Source organism: Anoplopoma fimbria, chromosome 6 (assembly GCF_027596085.1).
Source record: "Anoplopoma fimbria isolate UVic2021 breed Golden Eagle Sablefish chromosome 6, Afim_UVic_2022, whole genome shotgun sequence".
Classification (NCBI taxonomy): Eukaryota; Metazoa; Chordata; class Actinopteri; order Perciformes; family Anoplopomatidae; genus Anoplopoma; species Anoplopoma fimbria.
This window is the reverse complement of record NC_072454.1, coordinates 21,748,522-21,766,044: the sequence shown is the minus strand read 5'-3', so window position 1 is coordinate 21,766,044 and position 17,523 is coordinate 21,748,522. Positions and strand designations below refer to the sequence as shown.

Sequence of the window (17,523 nt, the reverse complement as noted above, 5' to 3'; positions counted from 1 at the left end):
TATATTTGTTCATTAAATTATTCTTTATTGAATGATTGATTTACTCACTTCAGCTGCTCCACAAGTTCACCTCTTTAACACAAGAGATTTTTTACATCAGTCCTTAAACCTGCAGATTCCTCCCAAATCATTTGGACTCTTTCAGGTCCTCATTAGTTTATCACTTTATACCTGATCTGTGATGTTTGAAAATCCACTAACTCTCTGAATTGATCAGCCTTTCATTTAATAAACAACGGAGTTGGTTCTTGATCAGTGGTTTGGTTCAAACTTATTTTGTCTCTCTTTTGATTTGTTCCTATGAGTGTCCCCAAACTAGCAAATCGTCAGTGATGAATGGAAGTAAAAGTGAACAATACAACGATCATTTTATACAGTGTTGAGATGGATTTTGTCATTTTTGCTTTGACATGTTTGTGGTTTATTATCTCGAATCATCCCAAAACTTTGATTTCTTTTTATTTTAACGTCACTTATCAAAGTTTGTTCATTTGTTACACAATGACACAAGATGATGAATTTAGTTTGTTCTAATCAAAACAACTCTTTACACGTGATTATTTTTCCACGGATGTGGAATTTGATCCAGAAAGAATCTTGTTTGACATTCGTAGGTTTTTCTTCACACAAACAAATGTTTCAAGACAACAAAGCTCAGTTTTATACACAAAGTAAAACATGTTTCACACCTTCTCTCAGACAACTGATCATTTCAGGTAATTACATGGACCTCGCTCAGCTCTTTCAGCCATCATTCTGCAACCCCACAAGTTCCAGAGAGCACTCAACCCCCCAGAGTCCAGACCAGCTCAGGTACCCCTCACCTGGTCAGACTGCATTTACAACCACTGAGAGATCAGGTTGGTACTAACTAACATCAGCTGTGTGTGATCCTGTACAGACTGAACTATCTGGTTAGCACAGAGAAAGTTTCTCTACCAGGAGCAGACTCTCCCTCCTACAGAGAACACAGAGACACTGAGGAACCAGACCAGGACTTGAACCTGGACCCAAACCCAGGATAAAGAGGTTCAGTGAATGTGGTGTTGAAGGTGTGGAGGTGGATCAGTGTGTCAGAGGAGACTCTGTAGAAGGACAGAGAGCCAGCAGGACAGTCCACATACACTGCTACTCTACCAGAGGAGGAGGAGGAGGAGTAGGAGATGGATGTTCTTGTCTTATTGTGATAGACAAAGTAACCATCATCAGAGCAGAACAGACTCCAGGACTGATCATTCCCTCCAAACAAACAGTCATCATTGTCTCCTCTCCTTCTGATTCCTCTGTAACTCACTGATATATAAACTCCTCCTTTCCACTCGACCTCCCAGTAACAGCGACCAGTTAGACCAGTTCTACACAGCAGCTGCTCCCAGTAGTCAAATCTGTCTGGATGATCAGGATATGACTGATCTTCATCCACATGTGTCAACTTCCTGTTGTTGTCAGACAGTTTGAGTTTTCTGTGTACTGTGTTTGTGTCGAGTGCGAGTTCACAGGAATCTGATGGAGAGAACAAGACACAATACAGCTGCAGTTATTAATCTATCATCTGTTCATCTATTGACACTGTGATGATGACATCAGAGATTTGAATGAGTGATGTCACAGCTTGTAGATGGTTGAATGTGTGCTGCTTTGTTTTCATGAGTCAAATGAAACCACACTTACACTTCCTCAGACCTGGTCTGAACCATCGGACTCCAGCAGGCTCCACCCTGAAAGGAGGAGGGGTGTCAGAGCAGCATGGAAACATGGACATTACATCACTCTCATACACAGAGCTTTGGTATTCATGTTCACAGGGAGCACTTATTATTAATCAGCTGATATTCTTTTACTTCAGTGTAGCTTCTTCTGATTGGCCGATGACGACATTATGTTCACTTATTCATGTAGCCCTGGTGTAAAAGTTAGGGATTAAAAGAAGTTCCTAATAGTTTATTATAAAGTGGGATGAAAGGACTCAGTAAGGCATTAAACTGAAAGTAATTTAGTTTAATAAAAATGGTTAACTGAGAGATTAAGATACTTTAGTCATAAATAAGGCAGGATTTAAATAAGTGAATAAGAGTTGAAATAAACAGTTCTAAACAATATTGAAGGCAAACAGTGGGTTTAACTAAGTTAAAGTTAAAATTAAAATAAACTGATTGTGCCTTTAGTTTGAGTTATAGTGTTTGATTGGTTACGCAAGGTATCAATCAGCCCCACCTGCGGTAATTGGACGTAGCTAAAGGAGGGGGCGGGGTTAAAGAGAAAGGAAGAATTAGTGTAAAGAGAGAGTGAGACAGAACGGGAAAAACGTAGAGAAACCTGATGTAGATAGCTTGATGAATGTTCAAGAAAACAGAATAAAACTGAAGCTGTGGACGCTAACGCTCATTTATTGCTTAAATCTCAGTTGATTTTGCCGAATGTTGTTGCGAGTGTCTGTGTGTAGCTAAAGTTTGTCGGTTGCTGGAACAGAGGACGCCAATTCCGACCGGAAGGACTGTTGGTGCGCCGTTTCTGATGAGTGACCTGCCGTCCCCTCCGCTGTCTCCTGGTGTCTCCCGCAGTTGGACTTTCCGTGTCTTTCCTCTACTGAGGACTCGGAAGGCAGCAACGCAGGGTCCATTTGTGGTTTCGATTCTAATTAAGTATTTATCTGCTGTAGTAAAAAAGGGTCAAGAAATAGCTCTGAATAGATTTAAGTTGTATGTTGTTATATTTTGTTATAAGCTAATTCAGTTCTGTCCTGATTGACTTTATCATTTTGCACTTACTCTTATTTTAAAAGGTTATCTTCAGTCATATATATTGACAATAAAACGAAATATGATATAAAACACAACCCTGCCTTTTTTGACAATAAAACGAAATATGATATAAAACACAACCCTGCCTTTTCATTTAGAAAATATTAAAATATTAATATGTATATGTTTTGTGTTACATCTGCAACCACAACCACAGAGACACCGGAGCCAGCGGCACATCTGGAGAGGCCTTGCCGAGATCAGGCTGCTGTCAGCGGGCTACATGAGCACCACCGCCCGGTCTCCTCTCTGGTCCTCTCATATCTCCGACAAACGTCGGCGCTTTTTTCAAACAGGCTCTATCTTGATAAATTGACCGCATATTTTAAGTCTTAACTACATTCTCGCTTAAAAAAATGTTAAAACTAAATTCCGTTACACAACAACAGCAGTATTTAGACAGTTATAACTGACAGTTGTGAGCCGTCTCCGCCACTGTCGTCTCTTGTTTGCTGGTGAAATGCATTCTGGGATACTTGGCTGTCCAAAGTCCACACAAGTCTCCTCCGATGCATCCCCGATATAATGGGCGGAGCGAGGACACATCCGGGTATCTGGACCGTACTTGGCTGGATGCGAACTTGTGTATTGGAACAGTACTTGGGCCGCGCTAGATGACGTTTCACAAGTTCACGAGGACACAAGTACAGAGAAGTTCACATATTGAGAAACGGCCCCTGTCACTCTGTCTCACTCCTCACTCACCTAATTGGCTCACTCTGTTCACCTGCCTGTCACTCTCTCTCAGTTCACTCCGGCCACTCCCAGTTCCACTTCCAGCTCTCAGCTCAGCCCCCTCTCTCTCACCACACTCTCCCTCACTCACCTAATCAGCCTCATGCAGTGCACCTGTCTGCCACACCCACCTCATCAGCACAATCCCTCTCACCTGCTCACTCTGCTGCACCTACACCTTGCAGTATAAATGCCCCACTCATTCACACACTCGCTGCCAGATCGTTCGTTGCATTTATGTCAGACCTTCCAGCAATTTCCCGTTGCCGAGCCTGCCTGCCTGTCTGGACTTCCCTGCCTTGCCTGTGCCCCGGTCAACGACTCGGCCTTCTGTCCCCTACCACCGGATTCCCCTACCTTGCCTTTGCCTCGGTTAGCCACCTTAGCCTTCTGTCCCCGACCACGAGTTTAGCCTCCGCTTCCTCTGGTTTCCGTCTGCCTGATCCCCTGCCTGTTTCCCAATGTGAGTCTGAGCCTGCCTGTCTGTCTGCTGTGTGCTCAGCTTTAAATAAAGCTCCAGAACTTTATCTGTCTCCTGGTCGTACTGCTTTTGGGTCCACACCACATCCGTGACATTTAATTTGTGTTATTTCTGTTTTGTTTATTGTCCCCTGAAATGGTGAAGTAACGCTGTGGCAGTGGGCGTGGTCTGCGCTCAGCTGCAGGCGAGAGAGGTGTGGGAGTGGTTCATGGGAACAGTGCCGTGGTGAGTTCAATCAACACGGCTGCAATGTGGTGCTAATTATGCTGACTGTACTTAAACAGTAGCAGACGGGAGTTCGGGAGAGGAACAGTCACACACGAGGAACAAGGACTGAGGCGAGAGCGTGAAGCCATCAGAGTGGTGGCGTTCCGGGAACGTGGGACCGAGTGCGCCCGAGAAGCCGGGCAGCGAAGCGGAGCGCACGACGGTCCGCATTTTGTGTTGTACTTTGGATGAAATAAATATACCTTTGTTAAACTTACCCACTGAAGCCGTATCTGTGTTGGGGAGAACCTACGGTAGTCGAGAGTCGGCTACACTGGCACCCAACGTGGGGCCTCAACACGGTGATGACGGAGCAGCAGATACAGCCGGTGGCGGCGTTGGCCCAGATGCTGGGGGAGATCGCGGCCATGCACCAGCAACAGACGGAGGTGAACCGGCGGCAGATGGAGGCACTCCACAGCCAGGCGGAGATGCAGACCCGGGTCCTGGAGAGCCTGCTGTCCCGGTCGGGGCGGCGGCTCCACCCCCTCCATCACCGCTCACGGGCATCGCGCTCCACAAGATGTCCGCGGAAGACGACCCACAGACCTTCCTAGAGATGTTCGAGGGGACGGCGGCGGCGTGCGGGTGGCCGGTGGCGGCGTGGTCCCCAAGCAAAAACGAGATACATTGGACCTGAGTGCGCCTGCTCCCCTTGCTGTCAGGGGAGGCCCAAACTGCGGCGCTCGGCCTGCCAGCGTCCTCGAGGGGAAATTTCCAGGACATAAAAAAGCCGTCCTTGATAGGACGGGTTTCTCCCGAGGACCACCGTCGGCGGTTCCGGGGCACGAAATGGACACCCACCGACCGTCCTTTCGTGTATGCCCAGAAGCTGAGGGACGCAGCTAACAGGTGGCTACAGCCAGGGAGTCTGACGGTGAGCAGAAGATGCTGGAGAGGATCACGATCGAACAGTTTGTGGAGGGCCTCCCGACTGGGATGTCGGAATGGGTGCGGTGCCACTGACCTGGGGACTTGGGGGCGGCCATTATCCTCGAGGAGGATCACCTCGCCGTCCACCCCCGGGGACAGAGAGCAGAGGGGTGGACATCAGCGCCTGTCCGACCAACTCCTGCTCCTCGCAGGAAGTTCCTCACCTCAGCCCCCCTCCATCGCCCCCCACAAGCTCATGCATTTCAACCTCGCAATAACCCTCCCTCTGTTTCCTCCCATCGCCAGGCTCCAGGCGCTGTTCCCAACCCACAGGGGGCCCCTCAGGCGTCAGAGCAGGAGTGTTGGAGGTGTGGGCAGCCCGGTCACTTCCGCAGAGAATGTCCACTGATGGAGGTCGGCCAGGTGATCCGGCCCGCCAGCACCCTCCTCCGGTCCGGGGGGGACATACAGCGTTCCGGTAAGGATTCAAGGGGGTGTACACCAGGCTATGGTGGACTCGGGCTGTACACAGTCCATGGTCCACCAGAACTTGGTTCGGCCCGGGGCGTTGGTAGAGGCAAAGTGGGTGGAGATAAGGTGTGTGCATGGGGATGTTCACAGATATCCTGTTGTGTCAGTTGAAATTAAACACAGGGGCAAAACGCATAGAATTAGGGCTGCGGTTAGCTCCCGCCTTGCACACCCACTGATTTTAGGCACGGATTGGTCTGGGTTCCATACGTTAGTGGGGCAATGTGTGGGTGTGCGATTGCGACCGGCAGGGACATGTGGGATGTGTGCTGTGCTCAGTGGTGATGCGAGGTTGTCCGACGCTGCTGAAGGGGAGGGGGAACCGGTGGTGCCCTCACAAGGGGCCCCGCAGGTTCCCGAAATACACTCCATGGAAGATTTTCCACTGGAGCAGTCTCGTGACAATACTCTACGCTTTGCCTTCGACCAAGTGATACAAATTGATGGTCACATGGTACACCCTGACACACCACCGACATACCCACACTTTTCATTGATTAGGGATAGACTGTATAGAGTGAGTCGTGACACTCAGACTGGTGAAGATATTACCCAATTGTTGGTGCCGGAAAGCCGTCGGAAATGGTTTTCCGGGCGGCTCATTATAACCCAATGGCTGGGCACATGGGGTATGACAAAACACTAGACCGGATAATGGCCCGATTCTATTGGGGGAGTGGTGCGCCGTTGGTGTGCCTCTTGCCCTGAATGCCAACTGGTAAACCAACCGGCCATCCCAAGAGGTTCACAGGAATCGGGGTTATATTTGGACTGTCATCGTGCCACCTACTGAGGCCCTGCTGACACCCACTACTACTAACACTATCATTATTAGTCACATTACTATTATTATTGCCTGTACTATTACGCTTATTGACTTGCTTGTACCCTGGAGTCTTTGTGCTTTCTCGCTTCGCAGGCTTCTATAAATCATGGCTGTACCTGGACCGTGGACGTGCATCCTGCTACGGCCCTGCTGACACCGACTGCTACCACCATTATTATTACTAGTCACATTACTATTACTATTACCTGTACCATTAAGCATTTTAGCTTTACTTCCACCCTGAAGCCCTTTTGCTTTCTCGTTCTGCAGGTTTCCATGAATCGTTGTGGTACCTGGACCGTAGTCGTGCCTCCTGCTGTGAGCCGACTGACACCCACTGCTACTTCGATTATTATTAGTCACATTACTATCCCTATTTTCATGGCTATAATTCTACTGTAATAATTGCTGCTGTTATTATAAGTAGTCTTATTATATGAATCATTTATGTCATATACATTGAATGTGTTGTATCTCTGTTATGCTGCTCATTCTGTACACATGACATCTATTGCATTCTGTCCATCCTGGGAGAAGGATCCCTCCTCTGTCGTTCTCCCATAGGTTTCTTCCTTTTTTCTCCCTGTTAAAGGGGTTTTTTAGGGGAGTTTTTCCTGTGCCGATGTGAGGGAAGGACAGAGGATGTCGCATGTGCACAGATTGTAAAGCCCTCTGAGGCAAATTTGTGATTCTGGGCTATACAAAATAAACTGAATTGAAAACTGAATTGAATGTACAAAGTGTCTGACTTTGACACTGCTGTTCACATCCCGTCTCCTAGCAACAGTCAACACTGGTTTCTATTATCTGTAATCTGGAGGTTTAGAATATTACAGTTCAGGTCTATCTGCAGCCACAGAGCACTGCCTGTGTCCCCCTATAACTTTGGTCCAGTCCCAAATAATCCTCTTTGGGCTCTGACACACCATGTCCACAATCAGCTGTTGGTTCTCCACTGAGCGGCTGTGGGCAACTGTCACCTGTAGTTTCAACAAGTCGACTATCATCAGCCAGGGAACTCGCTCTCAGTGCAAAACAAACCAAAACCAGGAGAAGCTGAACTCCTTTAAAACAGCAAAACATTCCTATTAAGATGATTCATGATGGTTTAAACAGGTTGATTCTTTGTGTGTTTGTCTTTTCACAATAATGTCTGGACTGAAGGGCAACACAAACTGCTGGCAGATGACGAGCATCAAAACATCCAACTATTGTTTGATATGAGCCCACAAACCTGCAGCCTGACGACGTTGAGGCATGTCAACCTACCATGATGGCCGTCAACGTATCAGGATACACCACTGTCCTATTTTCTAATGTTGAAACAAGACAAGGCTCCAGAAAAACAACAGTTTCATCACCTTCCCTCCTTGTTCTGGCTCATCCTGGCTACTGTTCCCTGACTACTTGTCTGTATTGATCGTCTGATGTAGGACATAAACAGTTTGATGAGTCTCTGGTAGTTTGAGGTCAGCGTCATATTAACCAGCTCTACCTCCTCTGTCAGACTGATTGTCTGTGGCTGCAGCAGGCCTCTTCATACCTGAGAGTTTCCAAGCTCCAATGTGGATCCTCCACCCCAGCAGACAGCAGCTTCACTCCTGATTCTCCTGGATGATTGTAGCTCAGGTCCAGCTCTCTCAGATGGGAGGGGTTGAAGCTTAGAGCTGAGGCCAGAGAAGCACAGCCTTTCTCTGTGATCAGACAGCCTGACATCCTGCAAACACACCAAACAACACACATGTCACTTGATCTGAGGGAACTGTGAGGGCTGGAAGGTTTTTGTAGTACTGAGATACTGTCGACTGCTGTGGGGTTACATTAACATTGGGACTGATTGGTTTCTAGTCACAACCAAACAGCCACTAATGTCCATTAAAATCAGAGAACATTACTGGTAACTCTATGATATTTCGAGTTGTAATAACAGAGTGAGAAAAAACCCAATATTGTATATGTTTAAAGAAGTAAATATTTGATTGAAATCAAGCTAGCAGACAAAATCTTATGCAGGTTACAAACGTATCCATTAATGTAAATCAGGATTTAAGTGGACATTAGTTGAACATATTGATGAATCCTGACCTAAGAGTGTCCAGTTCACAGTGTGGACTCTCCAATCCAGCAGACAGCAGCTTCACTCCTGAATCCTGCAGGTCGTTGTTACTCATGTCCAGCTCTCTCAGACTAGATGACTGGGAGCTGAGGACTGAGGACAGAGCTCCACAGCTTCTCTCTGAGAGGTTACAGACACTCACTCTGAAGAGACAACAACGAACAAGAAGAAAAATAACATTTCTGTTAAAATGAACTGAGTCTGGACTAAAGTACAATCAGCAGGAACAAAGATAATTTGTGAAGTGGCTAAAATTCTTGATGCTCTAAACAAGATGAACATTTCAGTTCAGTGAGCTCACTGTATAGAGGAAGTACTGCAGTATTAATATCAGGATGAGGGGTGTATAGTTATTTTTATATAGTTTATTAGTGTTTAAAATAAATCTAGGCTTTTCTGTCATCTTCCTGACTCATTTTAAAAAAGGAGAGAGAGAGAGAGAGAGGACAAAGTGACTGAAAAAATTGAAATTAAACTTCATATACTTGTAACACCCATCCCATACTGATTCCATGTTGGTTATGTTCTAAACCATGAATAACCAACCATCAAACTCTCAGCAGATCGTCACTGTAGAGACAGACATTCAAGTTTTCAGTCTCTCTTCCATCTCTGTATTTCTCCTTTCAAATCATTAATTATATCAAACATGACATCATAAAGCATAAATAAGAGGAACAACAGGATGACCCTGTGATGTTTTATTGTGAATGTGAATTATGTTTCAAACGCCTCATCGTTTTTTAAATCCACCGTGGATCAAATTGGCCTTTTCTACAAGGTTCTTAAGATGCCAAGGAAACATGACAGAAATTCACATTAAGGATGTTTGTACCCTAGTTTATGTGTAAATGCTGCCATTATACTGTTTAATCTACATGAATTATATGACTAATTCATTTTTCCCGAATTCGGAATTGAGAATGTTTTTCAGTTGCATTTGTTATTGAATTTAGTACAAACTGGATACTTGTTTTATTTTGAAACCTCAGTTCAAGTCTGTTTAGGTTGCTATCGTGTGAGTATGACACGCAACATCGGCAAGGCAGCATCAAGGAAAGACTATTTAATACTCTGGTGAAATATTTATGTGGTTGTAATGGACTTTAAATTAGTTTTAAGGACAGCAGAAGACAACCAAGGTATTCTTGTTTTGTTTGTCTTTATTTAACTTTGGTAAAATGTTATTCCATAAGTCTGCCTGTGCTTTGAGGGAGTACACTCTGAGATTAGTTCCTCTGGTTCCATGGTTATGGTTAATTTCCTTGTGAAAAAGAGGTTTATGAAATCTGAATGAACAAAATCAAAGATTCAGAAGGAGAGAGGCTGTTTACACTGCATGGAGCTGATAGTATAGATAAACATTTAGATCACTGAAGACAAACTAACTTGATCTGACCTGAGAGTTTCCAGTTTCCAGTTTGGACTCTCCAGTCCAGCAGACAGCAGCTTCACTCCTGAATCCTGCAGGTCATTGTTACTCAGGTCCAGCTCTCTCAGACTGGAGAACTGGGAGGTGAGGACTGAGGATAGAGCTTCACAGCTTCTCTCTGAGAGGTTACAGACACTCAGTCTGAAAAAAACAACAACGAACAAGAAGAAAAACAACATTTGTGTTAAAATGAACTGAGTCTGGACTAAAGTACAATCAGAAAGAACAAAGATAATTTGTTTAGTGAAATGTCTTAAATAATTGCTGTTCTACTCTAAACAAGAAAAAAATAGAGAGAAAAAAGTGGATGTTAACAAGGGAAGTGGACGAGTGAGCTAATGAGTGAATGAGAGGGAGAGTGAGGGAACAAAGTGAGTGAAAAAGAGAAATTAAACTTCATATACTGATTTCAAGTCAGTTACATTCTAAACCAGAAATAAACAACCATCAAACTTTCAGCAGATCGTCACTGTAGAGACAGACATTCAAGTTTCCAGTCTCTTTAGCATTTCTCCTTTCGAATCATTAATTATATCAAACATAACATCATAAAGCATAAATAAGAGGAACAACAGGATGACCCAGTGATGTTTTATTGTGAATGTGAGTTATGTTTCAAACGCCTCATCGTTTTTCAATCCATCGTGGATCAAATTTGCCTTTTCTACAAGGCTCTTAAGATGCCAAGGAAACAGGAACGGAAATTCACAAAAAGGATGGTTGTACCATAGTTTCTGTGTAAATGCTGCCATTATATTGTTTAATCTACATGATTTGTATGATAAATTCATTTCTCCCATATTCGGAATTGAGAATGTTTTTCAGTTGCATTTGTTATTGAATTTAGTACGAAATGAATACTTGTTTTATTTTGAAGTCTCAGTTCAAGTCTGTTTAAGTTTCTAACGTGCGAGTATGACTCGCAACATCGGCAATGCAGCATCAAGGACAGACTATTTAATACTCTGGTGAAATATTGATGTGGTTGTAATTGGCTTTAAATTAGTTTTAAGGACAGCAGAAGACAACCAAGGTATTTTTGTTTTGTTTGTCTGTATTTAACTTTGGTAAAATGTTATTCCATGAGTCTGGCTGTGCTTTGAAGGAGTACACTCTGAGATTAGTTTCTCTGGTTCCATAGTTCAGGATCATTTCCTGGTGAAAAAGAGGTTTATGAAATCTGAAATCCTGATGAACAAATTCAAAGATTCAGAAAGAGAGAGGCTGTTTACACTGCATGGAGCTGATAGTTCAGAGACATATTTAAATCATTGAAGACAAACTAACTTGATCTGACCTGAGAGTTTCCAGTTTACAGTGTGGACTCTCCAGTCCAGCAGACAACAGCTTCATTCCTGAATCCTGCAGGTCGTTGTTACTCAGGTCCAGCTCTCTCAGACTGGAGGACTGGGACCTGAGGACTGAGGATTGAGCTTCACAGCTTCTCTCTGAGAGGTTACAGCCACTCAGTCTGAAGAGACAACAATCAACAAGAAGAAAAATAACATTTGTGTTAAAATGAAGTGAGTCTGGACTAAAGTACAATCAGAAAGAACAAAGATAATTTGTTGAGTGAAAGGTCTTAAATAATTGCTGTTCTATTCTAAACAAGAAAAAAAGAGAGAGAAAAAAGTGAATGTTAACAAGGGTAGGGGACGAGTGAGCTGATGAGTGAATGAGAGAGAAAGAGAGAGAGAGGGAACAAAGTGAGCGAAAAAGAGAAATGAAACTTCGTACACTGATTTCATGTCGGTGACATTCTAAAGCAGAAATAAACAACCATCAAACTCAGCAGATCGTCACTGTAGAGACAGACATTCAAGTTTTCAGTCTCTTTTCACTTCTGCATTTCTCTATTTCATTCATTAATTATATCAAACATAACGTCATAAAACATAGATAAGAGCAACAACAGGATGACCCTGTGATGTTTCATTGTGAATGTGAATTATGATTTAAACTCCACCATCGGTTTTTTTAATCCGCTGTGGATCAAATTTGCCTTTTCTACAAGGTTCTTAAATGGGATGGAATAACAAACAGAAATTCGCAAAAAGGACTTTTGGACTCCAGTTTAGTCTCTGATATTATTTCCTCTGGTTCCATAGTTCTGGTTAACTTCCTTGTGTAAAAGAGGTTCATTAAATCTGAAATCCTGATGAACAAATTCAAAGATTCAGAAAGAGAGAGGCTGTTTACAATGCATGGAGCTGATAGTTCAGAGACACATTTAAATCATTGAAGACAAACTTGATCTAACCTGAGAGTTTCCAGTTTACAGTGTGGACTCTCCAATCCAGCAGACAGCAGCTTCACTCCTGAATCCTTCAGGTCGTTGTTAATCAGGTCCAGCTCTCTCAGACTGGAGGACTGGGAGCTGAGGACTGAGGACAGAGCTTCACAGCTTCTCTCTGAGAGGTTACAGACACTCACTCTGAAGAGACAACAACAAACAAGAAGAAAAACAACATTTGTGTTAAAATGAACTGAGTCTGGACTAAAGTACAATCAGCAGGAACAAAGATAATTTGTTCAGTGAAATGTTTAAAATGATTGCTGTTCTAGTCTCAACAAGAAAAAAAGAGAGAGAAAAAAGTGGATGTTAACAAGGGTAGGGGACGAGTGAGCTAATGAGTAAATTAATGAGAGAGAGAGAGAGAGAATAAAGTGAGTGAAAAAGAGAAATTACACTTCATATGCTGATTTCATGTCGGGTACGTTCTAAAGCAGAAATAAACAACCATCAAACTCTCAGCAGATTGTCACTGAAGAGACAGACATTCAAGTTTTCAGTCTCTTTTCACCTCTGCATTTCTCCTTTTCATTCATTAATTATATCAAACATAACATCATAAAGCATAAATAAAAGCAACAACAGGATGACCCTGTGATGTTTCATTGTGAATGAAAATTGTGTTTTAAACGCTGTCATTGGTTTTTAATCCGCTGTGGATCAAATTTGCCTGTTCTACAAGGTTCTTAAGATTTGATGGAAACATGAACAGAAATTCACAAAAAAAAAATGTAACCATAGTATAGTCTCTGTGTAAATCCTGCCATTATACTGTTTAATCTACATGATTTGTATGACTAATTCATTTTTTCCAAAAGCAAATGTCAGAATTGAGAATGTTTTTCAGTTGCATTTGTTATTGAATTTAGTACGAAATGAATACTTGTTTTATTTTGAAGTCTCAGTTCAAGTCTGTTTAAGTTTCTAACGTGTGAGTATGACTCGCAACATCGGCAAGGACAGACTATTTAATACTCTGGTGAAAGATTTCTGTGGTTGTAATTGGCTTTAAATTAGTTTTAAGGACAGCAGAAGACAACCAAGGTATTTTTGTTGCGTTTGTCTGTATTTAACTTTGGTAGAATGTTATTCCATAAGTCTGCCTGGGCTTTGAAGGAGTACACTCTGAGATTAGTTTCTCTGGTTCCATAGTTCAGGATCATTTCCTGGTGAAAAAGAGGTTTATGAAATCTGAAATCCTGATGAACAAATTCAAAGATACAGAAAGAGAGAGGCTGTTTACACTGCATGGAGCTGATAGTTCAGAGACATATTTAAATCATTGAAGACAAACTAACTTGATCTGACCTGAGAGTTTCCAGTTTACAGTGTGGACTATCCAGTCCAGCAGACAACAGCTTCACTCCTGAAACCTTCAGGTCGTTGTTACTCAGGTCCAGCTCTCTCAGACTAGAGGACTGGGAGCTGAGGACTGAGGACAGAGCTTTACAGCTTCTCTTTGAGAGGTTACAGCCACTCAGTCTGAAGAGACAGCAATCAACAAGAAGAAAATGAACAGTTTAATTAAATTGAAATCCTCTTTGATAATGAGTCTGTACTAAAGTACAATCAGAAGAAACAAAGATAATTTGTTAAGTGGCTAAAATTATTGCTGCTCTAAACAAGATGAACATTTCAATTCAGTGTGCTCTACTGTATAGAGGAAGTACTGTAGTATTAATATCAGGATGAGGGGTGGATATTTATTTTCATATAGTTTATTAGTGTTACATACAAATCTAGGCTTTTCTGTCATCTTCCTGACTCATTTAAATTAGGAAAGAGAAAGAGAGAGAGAGAACAAAGTGAGTGAAAAAGGGAAATTAAACTTCATATGCTGATTCCATGTCGGTTACGTTCTAAAGCAGAAATAAACAACCATCAAACTCTCAGCAGATCATCATTGTAGAGAAAGACATTCAAGTTTTCAGTCTCTTTCCACCTCTGCATTTCTCCTTTTTATTCATTAATTATATCAAACATATCATCACAAAGCATAAATAAGAGGAACAACAGGATGACCCTGTGATGTTTTATTGTGATTGAAAATTATGTTTTAAACGCAGTCATTGGTTTTTAGTCCACTGTGGATCAAATTTGCCTGTTCTATAAGGTTCTTAAGACGTGATGGAAAAACAAACATAAATTCGCAAAAAGGACTTTTGGACTCTAGTTTAGTCTCTGAGATTAGTTCCTCTGGTTCCATAGTTCTGGATCATTTCCTAGTGAAAAAGAGGTGTATGAAATCTGAAATCCTGATGAACAAATTCAAAGATTCGGAAAGAGAGAGGCTGTTCTGATAGTTTAGAGACACATTTAAATCACTGAAGACAAACTAACTTGATCTGACCTTAGAGTTTCCAGTTTACAGTCTGGACTCTCCAGTCCAGCAGACAGCAGCCTTACTCCTGAATCCTGCAGGTCGTTGTTACTCAGGTCCAGCTCTCTCAGATTAGAGGACTGGGAGCTGAGGACTGAGGACAGAGCTTCACAACTTTTCTCTGAGAGGTTACAGCCACTCAGTCTGAAGAGACAAGGATGAGCAAAAAATAAGCAATAAGTAGAAAGATAGCAGCATATTTAGGTTATTATATAATAATCTAACATCTCTGGACTTACAGAGTTTTGTTGTAGGCTTTGACCACTGGCAGCAGCCTCAGAAGAGCCTCCTCTGAAGCAGAGTATTTAATCAGGTCAAACATGTCCAGATCTTTTTCTGATGACAGTAAGATGAAGACCAGAGCTGACCACTGAGCAGGAGACAGCTTATCTGTGGAGAGATGTTCTGAACTCAGGGACTGTTGGATCTCCTCCACTAGAGAACCATCATTCAGTTCATTCAGACAGTGGAACAGATTGATGCTTTTCTCTGCAGACAGATCCTCACTGATCTTCTTCTTGATGTACTGGATTGTTCTCCGATTGGTCTGTGAAGTTATTCCTGTCTTTGTCAGCAGACCTCGTAGGAGAGTCTGATTGGTCGGCAGTGATAGACCCAGGAGGAAGCGAAGGAAAAGGTCCAGGTTTCCGTTTGGACTCTGTAAGGCCTTGTCCACAGCACTCTGGTAGAAATGTGTTAGTTTAGGTTTGTCTCTAAAGACTTCAGACAATCGGGAGGTTGTTTGTTCTTCTGACAGCAGATCGACACCAGAGTTGATGAAGGTCAGATGGACATGAAGAGCAGCCAGAAACTCCTGAACACTCAGATGGATGAAGCAGAACACCGTGTCCTGGTACAGTCCTTTCTCCTCTCTAAAGATCTGTGTGAACACTCCTGAGTACACTGAGGCTGCTCTGATATCGATGCCACACTCTGTCAGGTCGGATTCATAGAAGATCAGGTTTCCTTTCTGCAGCTGATCAAAAGCCAGTTTTCCCAGAGACTCAGTCATCTTCTTGGTCTCTGGACTCCAGTGTGGATCTGTCTCAGCTCCTCCATCGTACTTGACGTTCTTCAGTTTGGACTGAACCACCAGTAAGTGGATGTACATCTCAGTCAGGGTCTTGGGTAGCTCTCCTCCCTCTCTGGTCTTCAACACATTGTCAAAAACTGTAGCAGTGATCCAGCAGAAGACTGGGATGTGGCACATGATGTGGAGGCTTCGTGAGGTCTTGATGTGGGAGATGATCCTGCTGGCATGCTCCTCATCTCTGCATCTCTTCCTGAAGTACTCCTCCTTCTGGGGGTCAGTGAACCCTCGGACCTCTGTCACCATGCCAACACACTCAGGAGGGATCTGATTGGCTGCTGCTGGTCGTGTGGTTATCCAGAGGCGAGCAGAGGGAAGCAGTTTCCCCCTGATGAGGTTTGTCAGCAGCACATCCACTGAGGTGGACTCTGTAACATCAGTCAGGATCTCATTGTTGTGGAAGTCCAGAGGAAGTCGACACTCATCCAGACCGTCAAAGATGAACACAACCGGGAACTCTTCAAAACTGCAGATTCCTGCTTCTTTGATTTCAGAGAAGAAGTGATGAACAAGTTCCACCAAGCTGTACTTTTTCTCTTTCAGCAAATTCAGCTCTCTAAAGGTGAATGGAAATGTGAACTGTATGTCCTGGTTGGCTTTGTTTTCAGCCCAGTCCAGAGTGAACTTCTGTGTTAAGACTGTTTTCCCAATGCCAGCCACTCCTTTTGTCATCACTGTTCTGATTGGTTCCTCTCTTCCAGGTGAGACTTTAAAGATGTCTTCTTGTCTGATGGTTGTTTCTGGTCTGTCTGATTTCCTGGATGCTGTTTCAATTTGTCTGACCTCATGTTCATCATTGACCTCTGCAGTCCCTCCCTCTGTGATGTAGAGCTCTGTGTAGATCTGGTTCAGAAGGATTGGCTTTCCTTCTTTAGCGATCCCCTCAAACACACACTGGAACTTCTTCTTCAGGTTAGATTTGAGTTCACGCTGACAAACTCCCGTATGACCTCCTGAATGAACACACAACAAAGAAGATCAATGAGTCAAAGAATATATTTCAACATGTCGTATCCTCAAAGAATGAGTATCTGAATATATTTGGTCCATCTCCTGGGACATTAGTAAACGTCCCATTTATCCAGCATGTTAAATCTTTAAAGAAATCCTCTTACTGCTCTGCAGACAGTCAGCCAGCTCCTCCTGCTTCATTCTCCTCAGGAAGTGCAGTGTGATCTTCAGAAATGCCTCTCTGCTGCTCCTCCTCTGCTCTTCATCCTCACCGTCCAACAGCTCCTCATCCACCCCCAAGCATTCTGGGTAATCTGAACTCACAACCTTCTGGATCTTCTTCAGCTCGTTCTTCACAAAAGTGAGGATGTTCTCCTCCAGCAGCTGGAACGTAATATTATATGAAGGACACAAACATCAGATCCATGTTAGACAGACTGACAATCCACTGGTCTAAAAAGTGTAGCATGGAGATGATTGTGAACAGAATAGATGTAAAAGTAGTTGTACATGTACAGACCATAAATATGGAGTCCAGGTGTGTTTGATGCTGCTGGGCAGACTGACCTCTGGGAACCTGTGAGCTCTCCTGATCCTCTCTGTGGAGGAATCATTAAGAATCAGCTCCCATTCTGTCTGTCCACACAGAGACAAACACCCTGTACTGGTAAAGGTCTACTAGTCCTGCTGATCCCACTGAGATTCAACAGCTCTGTCTTTCAGCTCACTGTTTTCTTCACCAGTCAG

General features: G+C 43.3%; 1 protein-coding gene across 1 annotated transcript; it reads right to left on the bottom strand.

Annotated features, from left to right (window-relative positions):
- Positions 1-476: 476 nt before the first annotated feature.
- Positions 477-17,411, bottom strand: LOC129091905 (NACHT, LRR and PYD domains-containing protein 12-like). The gene is made up of 9 exons (XM_054599586.1): positions 17,297-17,411; positions 16,941-17,160; positions 14,975-16,775; positions 14,706-14,879; positions 11,360-11,533; positions 8,600-8,773; positions 8,058-8,231; positions 1,672-1,718; positions 477-1,503 (listed from the first exon to the last, which is right to left on the bottom strand). The coding sequence occupies exons 1-9, from the start codon at positions 17,297-17,299 to the stop codon at positions 959-961; spliced, it is 3,312 nt and encodes a 1,103-aa protein (XP_054455561.1). The 5' UTR covers positions 17,300-17,411; the 3' UTR covers positions 477-958.
- Between the last annotated feature and the right edge of the window lie 112 nt (positions 17,412-17,523).

Excerpts from the sequence above, each read along its gene's own strand:
- LOC129091905 (XM_054599586.1), bottom strand. Across the intron at positions 8,774-11,359 it reads TGTAAACTGGAAACTCTCAG|AGTGAGTGTCTGTAACCTCT; the intron begins GTCAGATCAAGT and ends TTGTCTCTTCAG. Across the intron at positions 1,504-1,671 it reads CAGACCAGGTCTGAGGAAGT|ATTCCTGTGAACTCGCACTC; the intron begins GTAAGTGTGGTT and ends TCTCTCCATCAG.